The 16,008-nt window shown below is 44.0% G+C and overlaps 2 protein-coding genes and 1 long non-coding RNA gene across 4 annotated transcripts; all 3 read right to left on the bottom strand.

Annotated features, from left to right (window-relative positions):
* Positions 1-968: 968 nt before the first annotated feature.
* Mrps17 (mitochondrial ribosomal protein S17) lies at positions 969-3,703 on the bottom strand. Of its 2 annotated transcripts, none has more exons than XM_003465795.5 (3): positions 3,552-3,703; positions 2,893-3,032; positions 969-1,346 (listed from the first exon to the last, which is right to left on the bottom strand). In XM_003465795.5, the coding sequence occupies exons 2-3, from the start codon at positions 3,013-3,015 to the stop codon at positions 1,077-1,079; spliced, it is 393 nt and encodes a 130-aa protein (XP_003465843.2). In that variant the 5' UTR covers positions 3,016-3,032; positions 3,552-3,703; the 3' UTR covers positions 969-1,076. The 2 variants fall into 2 exon arrangements, with proteins under 2 accessions (XP_003465843.2, XP_005001987.1); XM_005001930.3 differs by lacking the exon at positions 3,552-3,703 and adding an exon at positions 3,376-3,545.
* Positions 3,704-7,330: 3,627 nt separating this feature from the next.
* LOC100729712 (calmodulin-1-like) lies at positions 7,331-8,485 on the bottom strand. The gene has a single exon (XM_023563352.2). The coding sequence runs from the start codon at positions 8,384-8,386 to the stop codon at positions 7,937-7,939; it is 450 nt and encodes a 149-aa protein (XP_023419120.1). The 5' UTR covers positions 8,387-8,485; the 3' UTR covers positions 7,331-7,936.
* A 501-nt stretch (positions 8,486-8,986) lies between these two features.
* On the bottom strand, positions 8,987-13,707 carry LOC134472549 (uncharacterized). Its single transcript, XR_010042426.1, has 3 exons — positions 13,228-13,707; positions 12,252-12,308; positions 8,987-11,642 (listed from the first exon to the last, which is right to left on the bottom strand). It is a non-coding gene; the product is annotated as an uncharacterized LOC134472549 (long non-coding RNA).
* Positions 13,708-16,008: the final 2,301 nt, after the last annotated feature.

Raw genomic sequence — 16,008 nt, 5'->3', positions numbered from 1 at the left:
ACAGATGTAAGGTCTGAGGACTTTTCTTATTCAACCCATTCTCTATACTGGTGCTCTTTAACTTTTATTGAAATGCAAATCTAATTCTATCATCTTTGAAAACTTGAATCCATTATCATTTATAGCACAGCACCTATTTCTGAGTTCCATCAGTGCTCCAGCAATTCCCTACCAGCTTTAGAACTCCTGGTTACATTCTCTCTCTGAGGACTTTATACTTTCTGAAATGCCTTCCCACATCCATTTTTTGCTAGTCTAGAGATGCGTCAAGATTCAGTTATGGCACTGGTCATCTCTCCTGGGAAGCTAATCTCTCCAGCACATGATTCTGTTTGCCACAAAGGTGCCTGTGCATAGCTCCCTACTCTGTGAGCCTATGACCAACGCCTGTGGGCATCACTGAAACAACTTTTACAATGTACACATTACCTGAAGTTCAAACCACTTCAAATCTCTCCAGGAGAGCCAGAAAACTGAAACATACAGCTCTGTGTTTCTTTGGGCCAAAATCTAAGTCATCACACTTTACTAACAAATAGCAACAAAACTCAGAAATCTCCAAATTGAAAGTATGAAAGTCCTATATCTTGGTGAAATGAGAGAGAAAAAAAGCTTATTTTGAATATATACCATCAAAAGTATTTACCAAATGTGGCCTTGTTTGTTTATATCAAAGATTTTCTTGCTCCAAAACAGAGGTTCTAAGGTGAATTCAATGCCATTGAATGAAAATACAGTAAAACAACATAACTTCTAAGATAGGAGAGCTTATAAAATAATGCAGATTGCTGGATACATTTAGTGTGGTGTGAAAGTATGTTCACTGAAAAAGCTGAAACATGGGGCTGGGGATTTAGCTCAGTGGCACAAGTACTTGTCTGGCAAGTGTGGAGTCATGAGTTCGAGCCCTGGTACCAAAAAAAAAAAAAAAAAAAAAAAATTAAAAAGCTGAAACATGACACAAAACCTTTATGAAAAATTGTAACAAGTCCTTTACTGTTTCATAAATGCTATGAGAGAATTTGACAGTTTGTAACAAAACTAGAAATCTTTCCCTTGTCTCCTTCTTCCAGGCTTCACTGTGTGGAAACAATGTTGAGTTCTTCCAGAGTTTTGCTGAGCTCAGTGGTTTCCGAACTGAGCGGACTCTCCAGGTAGGTGGTTCCTGCACAGAGCTTTCCTGTTACTGGATCTATGACTCTGCCCACCTTGAAGATGATCTCGGCCAGCTCATGTTTCACATGCTTTGTTCGTGGAACTGGTAAAGCTTTGAGAAGTACAATATCCCCAACAGTGCACTGCTGAAGGGCATCATGAGCAAAGTAGGTTTTTCGCTTATTAAAATACTGTTGGGAGAAGGAGAGGGACAAATTAGTAGTTTCCAGTCTTGACCAGGCAATACAGTATAGAATAAGAAAAAGTAATGGGCAGAAAACAAGCCAGGCCTTGGGAAAAAAAGATACTTAAGGAAACCTCTAGTATAAAACTTAACTGCTTAATTTTCGGAAAACAGCAATGATGCTGGGCATGGTGGCACACACCTGTAATTCCAGCACTCAGGAGGCTGAGGCAGGAGGATCATAGCAAGTTCAAGACTAGCTTGGGCTACAAAGTGAGCTCAAGGTCAGCTTGAAGTGCATAATGAAACACTGTCTCAAAAAGACAAAACAAAACCAAAAACCAGCAAAGACTTTTCCTAGAGTGGATCTCAGTCCTGAGCTCTCTAGTCCCTTCCCTGCAGTATGACTGATCTATCAATTGTCATCTGACCCTAAACACTTCCTGTCCATTGAAGCCTTCTCTCCAGCCTATGAGCATGCTCCATTCTCCATTAGCTGTGTAAGTCCATGCTGGGTTACTTCCCACCATATAAGTAGGCTCAAGAGAATTAACTGATACAGTGTACATAAAGCACAAAGCTCTATGCCTAGCTCAAAGAATTGCTAAGAACCCAGAGAGGGTAGCAAGAATCACCTTATTTTTCATAAGGCATTGCTGCATCTGGTTTTCCCATTTTACAGATGACACAACCAGGCTTACCAGGTTGAATTGTATATACAACTGATAAATAAAAGAGTCAGTGCTCAAAGAAAGACCTTCTAACGCCCATGACCAAACCATCACTCTAGTCATCATCACTCTTTGCTTACTTCTGTTTTTTTGCTAATTACTACTACCTGAGAGCCCAACCACAAATGCAGAAACCACCCTTGTTCATCTAACAAATCACTGACTCTGTGTCTTCTACCTGGAATCTATCTTTCCCCACTGTTTCCACACCTCTAACTTTAGTGCAGGTCCTTACCCTTTCCATCCTGGACTTTTGCGACACCTTCCTTACTGCTAGTGCTCATCCCTACCCCTGTGCCTCCAAGGTTTGTCTTTCCTTTAATTAACAGATGGAATCCAAAACACTAAAGACCCTTCACAGTCAGCTCCAGTTGTCTTTGCATTTATTCAACAACAGTGCCAAGCTCTGGGCCCATTCTTGCCAAACTCCTTGCTATTTTTGTAGCTTGCCATTCCCTATCCTGAGTAAGTGACATCTGGGTACCACTCATCAAAGCTGGAGTGACTGTTCTCTATCTAGTTCTCTGAATAAAATCTTAAGATTCAGCTCAAATTCTCCTAATCAAAGATGCTTTCTATGTCTGAAAGTCTCCTGTTTTTCTGGTCCACTGCGTTTTGCATGCAGCCTAAGTAGATCAGTTATCAAATTGCCTTAGAATCAACTCTGTTCCACAAATGCAGAAGTCACGTTATGCTCAAAGAAGAGGACAGTACCTGGCTCACCGCAGGTGGTCAACAACTCTTTACTGAAGGAGAAAGGTTTTTTGTGCTTAGAACCGAAAACATGTTTCGATGCCACTTGAAAACAGGTGCGTTCCTCACCTTTAGTAAGTAGGGATCCAGAACAAGTCTGGTCACTCTCACTTTAGCAGTTTTTTGCATTGCTGTACCAATTACCTTCCCCACGACCCATTTGGCATGCACAGATGAACGAACTACTGACATTCTGTGGCTCTGATCACCTGAAAAAAAAGTTCAATTTTTGATGGTTATTACTCGCCAAATGAATTTTGTCACCAAAATCGCTGAGGTTCTCAAATAGCTTCTGCTCTCTTTCTGGAATCACCATCTCAGAGATGTTTATATGTCCCTTTTGCCTTTGGAACCCAACTTCCATCTTTATAGCGTTGACCAAGCAGCAGCATTAATCTCTTTCAGACTTAGTTGCCTCCTCAGCAAAATGGGGCAACTCACAGCAACGTTCTGAAAACTCGATCGATAAGGCGCTCAACAGCGCAAATAAACGCTGGCTGAATTCTGTCCCTAATCTCCCCCCATACCCCAGGACGGCCTCCCCAAGCTTACACAGCCTGGCTACTCGCATCGGGGAAGACACAGGGCCGGAGACCTTCACGTGGGGCTGCTTTCAGGGTCGGAGACTACAGAGACCATCGCAGCCCCAGCCCTTGGGAGACCCGACTCGCTCCAGCGACTCATAAGTCCCTGCACCCCTGACAGTCAGACCTTGGGCCCTCGCTCACCTCAGGCTTCTAGTGCGCAACCGCAAAGGCAACGGAGCGGCGCCCGAGCGCTTGTGCGGCACACTGCACGCAGGCTCCGCCCACACGCGCCTCTTATTGGCTGCGCGGCCTCCTTGTGGTCAAAGGCGGACTCAGCCACATCTCCCCTAAAAGAGACCTGGGCCTCTGCCTGGAGGCGGAACTGTGCTCTGCGTATGCTTTCCCCGCGTGCACTGCGACAGGAGCCCAGGAGGTTCCGGCGATTTCCCTGATCACTTAGTGTCCTCTGAGGCATATTCACTCATGAAACATTGAAATTTTGGGTCCAGTTATGCAGGACGAATAACTTGTAATGTTCTGTTGCACTGTAAGGTAGCTATGGTTAACAACGTTAATTGCAAATGTCAAAATATGTAGTAGAGAAGATTTTGAACGTTCCCAAGGCAAACAGTAAATGACGTGATCTATATATTATTTATCTTGATGTGATCATTAGCCATAATATACAGATAGGGAAATGCCACTGTGCCTCATAAATCTTTTTGTCGTTTTTTCATATCCATTTTATTCAACGATAAAAAGCCCCATATATCGTACAATTGTAATTGTATTAATTAACTTTATTTTTGTCTTTTTCTTTCTTTTCTTTTCTTTTTTTTTTTTTTTTTTTTTTTGTCTTTTTAAGACAGAGTCTCACTATGTGATTCAGGCTGGCCTTGAGCTCACTTTTTAGCCCAGACTGGTCTCGAACTTGCAAAGATCCTCTTGCCTCAGCCTCCCGACTGCTAGGATTACAGGTGTGAGCCTGGCCTTTTTTTGTCTTTTTGATACAGGGTTTCACTATGCAGTTCAGGTTGGCCTTGAATTTGCACTGATGCTCCTGCCTCAGCCTCCTGAATGCTAGGATTGCAGGTGCGTGCTACCACGCCCAGCTAATAATAGTTTTAAAAAGTGAAATATTTAAATAACAAATTAAATTACAGTTTTTAAAATGAACATTTAAGCTTCCCAATGCTAGGGTTGGGCTGGGGGTGTAGATCAGCAGCACAGCACCTGGCTGGCAAGCACGAGGTCCTGAGTTTGGTTCCCATTACAAAAAAAACCCCAAACAACAACAAAAATCCCACCCCAAATTCTAGAGTAGAAATAGTCATTTTTATCCTCTGGAAATGTCCCTCCTAAAATGCACTCCCATCCCACCTGAGATTGGGCATCCAATACTTTTACACTTAGCCAACCAATTTTTGGGGAGGGTATGGGGAATCAAACTCAGGACCTTGTGCTTGTCAGGTAGGCATTTATGCTGCTATGCTATACCACTGGCCCCCCAACCTGTTTTTTATATTTTGAGAGAGGATCTTGCTGAGTCCCTAAATTCCCTAGGTGGGGCTTGAATTTGTGATCCTCAGGCCTCAGTCTCCTACAGTGCTGGGATTACAAGTGAGATGGGCTGTGAGCAGGGTGCTTGGGGATGCCTTCTCAGAGAGAAGACTGAGAGTATGTTAGGCTTTTGCTTTGAAATCGCTGAGAGGAATAGCAAACAATAGGGTATTGGAACAGACTATTTGAGGGCCAAAATGTAGGTGTGATCGATCTTTGACTATGGGGACACCTTGGTAACTGGTGAGGGAAGACTTGGAAAATAATTTATCCAAACATTAATTTGTCCCACATTCATTTATTTCTTAGCAAATATTTATGGAACACTTACTCTCAGATTCTGTGCTATGTGTTGGTGGCAAAAAGATGAACAAAAGTGTACCTTTGGGGGTCAGGGATTTAGCTCAGTGTTATAAGAGCTTGAGAGGTCGTTGAGTTTGATCCCCAGTATCAAAAAAAAAAAAAAAAAAGGCGGGGCACATTTGCTCTCAATAGACTCATGGGTCAGTAGGACAGGAGAGGAAGAAAAGATTATGAAACACAAGGCTTGAGAAAGAGGGGTTTAACTTTAGGGCTAGTGGGGACTAGAGCAGTAAATGCAATAATTCCCCCACCCCTTGGAGGCTTTTGGGCCAAAAGTGGGGCAAGGTGCTTTATATAGAGAAATACCTCAGACTGACCTGACGTGGGGCAGAGTGCTTAATTTTTATTAAAGTAACTTCCAGAATGCTACAGTTTAATCTTTGGGATGGAATGCAAAAGAAAAATATGACAATCTAGGTATAGCCTTAGTGAGAGTATCAGGAAATGGTGTTCATATGATGGTTTAAGACTCAGGAATGAGCCCAGTTTCTTTGTATGTTTTGGTCAACATCTAATGGGTGTAATGGTGCCTGAAAATATTTAGGATTCTGGCTTAGACTTGAGCTAGCAGGGAAGATCCTATTGCTGACTGGGTGACAGGATGGTCAAGGCACTCTGTGATGTTTGGTCAGGACACAGAAAGAAGATAGGGGGACCTGGCGAGCCTATAGAGGGACATAGGAAGGTTCTTGAGACAGAAAGCAGGCATGTGGAGGGTGCTGAGGTGGGAGTAGTACTGGGAGAGCGAGATACCACCATGGTGGGACAAGGATGAGAGAGCAGGCCAAGATGCAAAAATAAGCCCCACGTGCAGTAAACTCTGACCCTTTGTAGTCGGCGTACAGTAAGAAATGCCACCAGGAAAACTCATTATCCTTATAGCTTCACGTAGTCAACTTAAAATCACCAATTTGGAGGTCACACAACTAGGTGATACATCTTGAAATTCTCAGGTTTGTTGTAGATGATACCCTTGCTGTGTGGGCTATGATAACAAGTTACCTAGGTCATGTCCCAGGGAGTCTCAGGCCAATTTGCTGAGAACTAAGATGAAGTAAAGATTTGGCACCTCTATCTTCATGTTGTGTCTGTCCCCTTTGCTGTCAGAGAGACCCTGCTGATCATTTAGAAATGTTTTGTGCAAGAATGTGACAAGGTCAGCTTGATCTGTTACCTGTTGGAGCCGGGACGCATTTCTTCTCCCATACCCTGTGGCCTTTCAGCCACCGCAACACTGAAAGCCCTTCAGTAAGGCTGGGATGTTGATGCAGGATGGTGACACCAGCTGTAACAGTAACTCAGCAGTTTCTAAGTGAAGCTGACCATCTGAAGCCCACTGAGTCCAAGGCTAGGATGTTTGTGTAGGATGACAGTGGCATTTACATGCAAGTTCAGCTGCTTCTAGGATGAGCTGACTGTGACATGGGGTGATTCAAGTCCAATACAAGAAGAAACCTCTTCTGAAGCATGACCCCTGCTAATGGGAATGACTGGACTTTAGCCCACCCCACACAAACCTGCTGCTCCCTTAGTTCTGGGCACAGGAGCACGGCCACGCTCTCTCTCATTCTGGCGCCTTGTCATAGCTCCAATTCAGCTGATACCCCCTTTTCTCTGCCTCAACTAAGCTTTGCCTGTCAAGAGTGAACATACTTGTGATGCTTGTCCACTCTCATTTCTCCTGCCTCTGGGTCAAAAGATCATATCACAGGGCATCCACAAGTGTCTGTTCCTGCCAGAACCTAGAGTAAAAAGATGGCAGGCACCGAGGCAGGCCTCTACCCAGGAGATTATTTCTTTTTAAAGATCTGATTTTTCCTTCTCAGTGATAGGGAGCCTGTGAAAAATGTGAGCATTTTGTGTTCAAGATAATCATGGCAGTGCATCCAGGACAGAATAGACTCATAAACAGATAAATGGAAACAGAAATGTGGCATATATGCACAATGGAGTGTTACCTTATTTTACCCCAAAATAAGACTGGATTTAGTATTTTTTGCCTCAAAAGACCTAAGGCTTATTTTCAGGGGATAGCTTATCATGTACAACAATCTACATTTGTTCATGTACAAAAACTTACATTTATTCAAATATGGTCATATATTTTTCTGGAATATTGTGATGACTCTACAAACCCCCAGTCCTGGCTTGAATTTCTCAAGAATCTGTTTCCTGACTGGCCCCGTCTCTGGTGTCCAGCAGCACAGCTGTCCTTGAACGAGCTCTTCCTCTCCAAGTAGTCTGCTCCGGGTGCACTGGTGACACAGCTGTCAGTGATTTTACCCCCGTGAATTTTTTTTTTAGGTTTTGAATTCTGTTTTTCATTTTTTGATTTTAATACAAAATGCTTGGCTGTGCTCAATAATAAAACTGCATGCATGAAAAACTGGCCAGCCTGAACAGCAAATGGAACTTTATGGAGTCTACTAAGTGCTTATCATTAAGGTAGTTCAATTACTTATACTGTAAAACTGATACGTAGCTTTAGTGAACAAGACCAAATGCAGATTTTGTGTGGACAGAAGGTACTTCTGACATTCAGTTTTGCTATATAGAAACAATGAATAAATGAACTTTTTTCTTTTTTTTTTTTCTTTTTTTGAAAGAGGTAAGTAAAAGACTCAATTTGACTCTTGGTGGGGGATGTAGCTGAAAGTAGGTCTTCATTTCGCAACCATCATCTGTATGAATTCTTCATAGTTGACTTGTCCATCTCCATTAATATCTGCTTCTCTGATCATTTCATCTACTTCTTCGTCTGTTAGTTTTTCTCCTAAGTTTGTCATGACATGACGCAGTTCCGCTGCACTGATGTAACCATTTCCATCCTTGTCAAAGACTCGGAATGCCTCGCGGATTTCTTCCTCGCTATCTGTGTCTTTCATTTTTCTAGCCATCATAGTCAAAAATTCCGGGAAGTCAATGGTGCCATTACCGTCAGCATCCGCTTCGCTGATCATAGCCTGCAGTTCAGCTTCGGTTGGGTTTTGACCCAGTGATCTCATGACAGTTCCTATTTCCTTTGTGGTGATGGTGCCGTCGCCATCTTTATCAAATAAGGAGAAAGCTTCCTTGAATTCAGCAATCTGTTCTTCGGTCAGCTGATCAGCCATGGTGCCAGCGAAGCGAGGAAGCGCAGAGGGAGCGAGTGGAGGGCCCAGCGCAAAGGCTGTGCGGCGGGGCGCCTTCGCTTCAACAGCTGCTGAGGCGCGACGCTCACTCCGCGCGGTGCCGCCAACGCCCTCTGCGCGTAACGGCTACGCGCCTGCGCCCTGGCCCACGCCCTCGTCCACGCCCACGCGGCTCCCGGCACCACGCCCCGCCCCCGGGAAGTCTTCACCCGGGTCACGACCTCTTGCAGGCGGGACTCTGCAGAGTCTCGGTGAGAGTGTTAACAGAAGACTTAGGAAACAGGCGTAGCAACAAGAGTGATGAGGGTCACAAATGATGGGCCACACAAAAGTGAGGAAAATGGCAGGCACAAAAATTCAGAAAACATTTCTTTATTCACAGGAGCGCATCACGTATGTCTGCTTCTGCTACAATACGGTGTATTGAATTACGAAGATTCATATTAGACGCAGCAGTTTCCATCTGGTATCAGACGTGTTCGTCATTCATGTGATGCTTCTGCAAGTCTGAAGTTCATTTGTTTACATAGGATGTTTATCTGTTGTCTAAAGTCACCCATTTGGCTTTTTACAAATATTTAATTAAAGTTTAATTATATAATTATCACTTAAAGTATTACTATAATAATACTATTTATTTATATTTAATTATAAATCATTATCATTCAATATGTCTGTCATGTGTTGCAACAGATGTAGTATATGTGGTCCATTATATGAGAAATTTTTTTTGAGGAAGGGTCTTACTATGTAGGTTACACTGGCCTTGAACTCACCATGTAGCCCGGGCTGACCTCCAACTCATGACAATCCTCCTGACTCAGCCTCTGGAGTGTTCTGAGTGCTGGGATTAGAGGTATGTGCTGGGGCTGGGGATTTAGCTCAGCGGCATAAGCGCCTGCCTTGTAAGCAGGCAGTCGTGAGTTCGATCCCTGGTACCGATAAAAACGAAAAAGACAGAAAAAAAAAAGAGGCATGTGCCACCATACCCAGCTGAGAAATGGTCTATGAGATACTGAAAATATAAAAAAAGAGTAAAATAAAGGAGATACGGTAAGAATGGTGTATACTTTTCAGAGATGGGGAAAAGAATCGGGAAGGGTGAAAAGGGAAAGGTGGGAGGATAAAGGGATGAAAAGTGTTAATGAATATATATATACACAGAAACACACACACATATATATATATGTCTGGGGATCGAATTCACAACCGTGCACTTGCCAGGCAGGCACTTATGCAGCTGAGCTAAATCCGTGGCAGAATGGGTATATTTTGGAAAAAGCTCTTCCAATCTAATTCTTCTTGTTAACAAATCAGATATTAACTTTTTTTTTTTTTTTTTTTTGGTACCAGGGATGGAACTCACCTAGCACTTGCCAGGCAGGCACTTATGCTACTGAGCTAAATCCCAGGTGATATTAACTTTTTTTTATATTAACTTTTAAAATGTTAATTTCTTTTTTCTTTTTTCTTTTTACTGGTACTGGGGATCGAACTCATGACCGCCTGCTTGCAAGGCAGGTGCTTATGCCGCTGAGCTAAAATGTTAAATTTTTAAGCTAAAGAAGTTACACAGAATGAACACTCACAGCAATAACAAGTCACTTTTACTAATCATTCCTGCAGGGCTTAAGTGCTGGTGCAGGGTGAGGAAATGGAATTCGCACATCCTAACTGTACGCTGCACGAGTTTTCTGGATGTTGACACTGAACTGTACATTTACAACCTCGATGTACCCAACCTCACCAACTTCACGTCATCAGTGCATCCTACCAGGTAGGACAAAGAATGCAAAGGCACACACGAAGTTCAAAAAACACTGCTCCAAATTAGTAACATTTGGAGTGACTCAGAAGTTCACCAATAAAAAGTGCTCCAGTGAACTAGGCTCCATCCATGTAGCAGGAGACCACGCAGGCGTTAGAAGGTGTTGGGGAACTGCTGGAGGTTGGTTTATCACATATTATAAGTAAAAACAAGGGCAGTTCAGAACCCACACATTTTAAATGTGCCTCAGAGAGGACAGGAAAGGTAGATAAAATCAGCATTCCCCCTGGAGAACAGGATTATGGATTCCTGAGATTCTCTCATGCTTATCTAGAAATGAAGACTGGGTCAAAACAGCCAAAACAATACAGTGGTTCCTGGGTTCATGAATTTAATTCTTTCTATGATTTTGGTTACAAACCAAATTGGATGTGAACTGAATCAAATTTCCCCATAATGGCCAGGGATTTGATTCAGCAGCATAAGTGCCTCCCTGGCAAGCGCGAGGTGGTGAGTTCAATCACTGGTACCTAATAATAATAATAATAATAATAATAAATTTCCCCATAGGTCAACATTGAACCTATCCACTGAATTTGATTTGGTTTACAATGAAATTGTGGAAAGAAGTCTATGAACTGAGGTCCCACTGTATGTAGGGCTATTTTACATCTGCACCTTGCAAGAGATATCTTCAGATGACTAACAGTTTTTTTTAAATCACTACAGATACCTGAAACAAAAAATTTAAAAGAGGAAAACAGACACAATATCAAGGCTAGGTTAACATTTCGGAGCTTTGGCTTTCTGTTGGTAAGACAGCCAGTCTACAGAGAGCCCTTGAAGGCTCTTAACTTAAAGGCTGGAAACTCAACTGTGATCTAGGGCCTCTATCCCCCCAGGGGACTCAATACGGGACTTTTCCCCTTCCTGGTCCAAGTCCAGTGTCACAGCACATGAGAAGCTCAATGTTTTGCAGCCCTGGCTGTGTACCTGGGGGTGTTCAATAGGACACAAGGCTCAGCCCACAATCAGCGACTCCACAGCAGGGCTGGGTCCAGCATTTGAAATCTGAAGTCTCTTAAGTGATTTGAAAATAAAGTGACAGAGAACCCAGGCCAGCGGCCTGTTATTATTAAGCTTTAGCCCCACAAGAGATCTGCTCCTCCTCTCCTGCCAAGGGACCCTCTGAACACATACACAGATGAGACGGCGCTCTTGTTTCTGAGAATATTCACCTCACCTCTGTGTACCTGCAGACAGTCCCCAGCAGACTGTTCCTGTGTGGCGGCGTCACAGAGACACGGCAGCAGTGGCATCCTTGGGACTGCAGGCGGGTTTCCCAGAGCTCCTGAATGTGGCTCCTGTGTCCCCACCCAAAGTTGCAATCAATTAGGTAGAGACTTTGCTCTGAGGCTCACATCTGTCTCCTGTCTGGGATCTCGTGAGATTCGATTTCAGGTTGGGCACCTGTAATGAGATTCGCCAGCATCAGCCTAATAAATTCCAAAGACGGTCACTCAGTGACCTACAGAGTCCGCAAAGAGAAGAATCATTCGTTCATAAAGACAGAGCAAAGAAAGTGTGAGAACCTTTAAAATACTAAAAAAGCACTTTTAGAACTTTTGCTTTCCACACTGCACAAAACTGAGCTGTAAGGGCAGATTATCTACTATAAGATCAGCCTCAGTTCCACCCCTTCCGATTCCCAGTATAGAAGACAGAGGTCCCTGCCTAGTTTGAATATTTTTCACAAGAGTGGCTTCTGTCCCTGTCAGAGGGGAAAAATTGGCATTTCAACAACCATAACACAGTGAAATGATCTGATTTGCTAAGAACCACAAAAAATGGTCTTTTTCTGTCCCCAAAGGTTGTGCTGAAAAATGCTCCCAAAAAACCAGTGATGGAAGTCGTGAGTTCGATCCCTGGTACCGATAAAAACAAAAAAGACAAAACAAAACAAAACAAAAAAAAAAACAGTGATGGAAATAAGCTATTTCTGACAAGCATTTTTTTTTTTTAAAGAGAGAAGGCTGCAATTCTAGCATAATGGCCTTGTTAGATAAGGAAGCCACTTACCGCCCAATACATGAAACTAGCCACACAGTTCACATCCAATACACCAAGAGGAGGACCCTGCGGGAGGAATTTAAAAGTATTTTAGAACTAGGTTCTCACTACATCAGCATCAACTCTGAAAAAGACCAACTGTCAGAAGAGCCAGACAGAAGTTAGTGAAATTAATTACTCTTAAGTTTCACACCCAATCACCTCAAAGCCAAGTGCTTCCCGATGATAATAAAAACAGCACGTAACAAGTTAGGCAAAGCTATAGACAAATTGAAAAGGATCCCACAGATGACTTAGCCAAGGTTTGCCCAAGTGTGCTAAGGGTATGCTACTGTCTGCTCAAAAACGGGCTGAATTAAGCTGGGAAGATACTGGCCACACAGTTAAATTTCTTTGCTACAAATCCCTAAGAGATTTTGTATGGAAACTGTGAATCCCACCAAAACCTTCAGCACAGGGAAAACGTCGAGTGCTCTATACTGCATGCAACGTTTTCCAAATATACTTATTTTGGAAATACTTTATGGCATCTGTTTTTTTCTTTTCCAGATCTCAGCTTCAATCGGGATGGTCTGACATCACAGACCAGGAGAGAGCCCTCATTTACACCTTTCTTATTCAGATAGCATTTTTTATTATTGAACTATGTCTGGAATTCATCTTTAAACCCTACAATCCTAGAAAGCAGGGACCCAGCCTGTTGTTTTACATCTATTTTTAAGGTCCTGAGCCTGGCAGGTAGTAGATGCTCAATAAATAATTTGCTAAGTGAGTACACGAAAGGGTTCTGGTGCTCTTTTTTCTACTTTAAAAGGACTTCTTTTGTTTTGAGCCAGTTCTAGATTTGCAGGAAATTTGCAAAGCTAATCTACACAATTCACCCTGTGTTCATCCTGCTCAAGCCAGGTTAACGTTTTCCTAACCTTACCACAGTGCCCCAAATTAGAAAATGAACATGGGCGCTCTGCTAATTCGAGTTATTCACATTTCACGTTTCTCCGCTCGTTCTTTCCGCAGTCGGGGACCCTGCAGTAAGGTAGCTCCTCATCCTCAGAGTCCTCCGGTCTGTACGTTTTTCGGGCTTCCTGTTTTGGAAGGAGGTTGTCAGGAGGTTGACACTTTTAAAACGGAGATTGAAAGCATCAGACGCACAGCGCCGCGGGGAGACGCTGGGGACCAAGGGTGGCTCCGCGGGCCCGGGCCGCCGTCCCCCTACCGTCTGGACGGTGGAGCTCGGTGGAAATCTGTCCCCGCCACAGTCACGGGAGACACTGCGGGCACTGAACAGCGGGGCCCTGAGCGGCTTCCCACCGGCTCGGCTCCTCCGTGCGCGCCCCGTGGCCCGGGTCCCACCAGGGCCCAGAGCTCAGCAGCGGACCTATGGAAAGATGTGGGGGCGCGCACGGGGGCGGCCACCCGGACGGGGAGCCCCGGCCCGGACGCGGCTCACTCAAGGCCTCTGTGCCGCCTCCTGCAAAGGCACCCGCTGCAGCCGGAGAGCACATGCCCAAAGGGCCAGGCCGCTGGGGCCGCGCCCCCAAACCAGCTTCGCGCAGCCCCCACCCGGAGGGCAGAGCCCAGGGCGCACGCGGGGTGCAGCATGTCCCCACGGTGATGCCTCGCTGACCCCTTCCAGGACTAGACCTCCGCGGTCCCCTACCTGTTTTATATCGGTGAAACTCAAAATGTAATAACAAGACAGGCTTATAATTCTAGCATTCTGGGAGGCTGAGGCAGGGGGATCGCAATTTCGAGCCCACTCTGGACAGGTTAGTGAGAGCCTGTCTAAAAAAAAAAAAAAAGAACTGAGGCTGTAGCTCAGTGCAAATCCCTACTACTGTCAATCAATCAACTAATCAATGAGAGCTTTATTACAGACCTACAGTTGAGGAGAACAGAATTCTTTTCATGGCAATAGCATTTCGCTTAATGGGGCTCAAAATTAGTATTCTTTATCACCAAAATCAATCGCAAAGAATGGCTTATCTAATTCAGGCTTGTTGTAATGACGTTTTATATATTACCTCTTTGGAAAGTTTCTCCAAATACTGATACCGTGCATCAGCATATGGGTGAATTTAGGCATATTCACTACTTGAATGGTGTTTGTAGAATTCTGTTATTTCCATCTCTATGGTTAACAACTTCTAGCATGCCATTAGATGGTAGCTAATCAAAGTCCTTGAGTTGCATGAGTAAATGGATTTTGCCCTTCTCAGTGGTTTACAGAACCAAAGATGCTACCATAACTGTAATTTGAGCTTGGAAAATAACAGCCTGTGCAAAATTTGCATGGAGACAGGGGTCGCATGTCTTTTTTTTTTTTTTTTTTTTTTTTTTTTTGTCTTTTTCCTTCCTTTTTTATCGGTATCAGGGATCGAACTCATGACTGCCTGCTTACAAGGCAGGTGCTTATGCCGCTGAGCTAAATCCCCAGCCCCTCCCATGTCTTTTTTATATTTTGACAGAAAAATATATAAACCAGTTTGACATTCCTTGAGTCTCAATCAATAGTAGTTACATTTGTCCTAGTCACTTTATGTTCATTGGGACAAATGCCCAACACCACAGCTTCAAGGCAGAGGGCTGGGGATTTAGTTCAGTGACATAAGCACCTGCCTGGCACCTTCGAGGTCTTAAGTCTGATCCCTGGTACCCCCCACCCACCCACCAAATCACAACTTCAAGGAGGAGAGGTTTATTTGGGCTTACGGTTTCGGTGGTTTCAGTCCATGATCAAGATCTCCAGAGCAAGAAGACATGGTGGAAAGGCCTACGTGGAGGACAGCTGTTCACCACATGTTGCCAGGAAGCAAGAGAGAAGGGAGGAGCCAGGATGAGAACACAGTACCCCTTTCCAGGTCACAACCCTGGCGATCTGCCCTTTTCAACCTGGCCCACCTCCAAATTTGAGACAGCACATTGAAGTAGCTTCAGTGTGGTATGTGTGAGGAGTGTTTTGCTCTGTGACTTGCAGCTGAGTTTATCAGGAAACATTACCAAGTCCGCAGGAGAAGGCAGCTTCCAAACCCACTCCGCATTTCCTACCTGGTTGAAAGTGGCTCTAAACCTGTTTTGGAAAAAAATGTAAGATCTTCCCTGAACTAAAAATATCATTTAAAAATGTTTTAAAATTTACTCTTTGGCTGATACATTAAAACAAAACAGTATCTTTTAGCTGGACACAGTGTTGTATTGTGTTACATTGTATAATACAATATATAACATTGTATAGTATTTAAATCAGGTCAAAGCCTCTCTTCAACCACTTGTTATTCTTGATGTTCTTAGCAGTGAAGACTTGCAAAACCCTCTCTCCCAACTTTTTGCAGTGTGTAGTACGTTATTGCCATCTACAGTGACTTCACTGTGCCCCTGCTGAACTGTGTGACTTAGTCAGGCAGCCTCTGAAGTGCGACAGTGAGGTGAACCGACTTAACAGGCTGAAAGGGCTGTTGGGAGGCGAGGCCTAACTGGAAGAAGCAGGTCCTGGAGGGGTAACCTTGGGGCCTGTGTCCGGTCCCTGGCCTCTTCCTGTTGGGCTTTTCCCTCTCCTCTGCTTCACAGATTCTGTGGGTTGAGCATCTTTCCTCCGCTGTGCTCTTCCACTATGAGGTTTCTGCCGTGGAGCCCACCATGCACTGAAACTCTGAAACAGAACCAAAAAAACCTTTCCTCCTTTAAATTGTGGGTGTCACACACTTTTGTCCCCACACAGAAAGTTGGTTAGTGTACAGTCTCCCACATCCCACCCCCAGCTCCATTC

Source organism: Cavia porcellus, unplaced genomic scaffold (genome assembly GCF_034190915.1).
Source record: "Cavia porcellus strain 051 isolate PalLab524CR breed Dunkin Hartley unplaced genomic scaffold, mCavPor4.1 scaffold_23, whole genome shotgun sequence".
Taxonomy (NCBI): Eukaryota; Metazoa; Chordata; class Mammalia; order Rodentia; family Caviidae; genus Cavia; species Cavia porcellus.
Note: the sequence above shows the minus strand (reverse complement) of the source record. Positions and strands in the feature narration are given on the sequence as shown.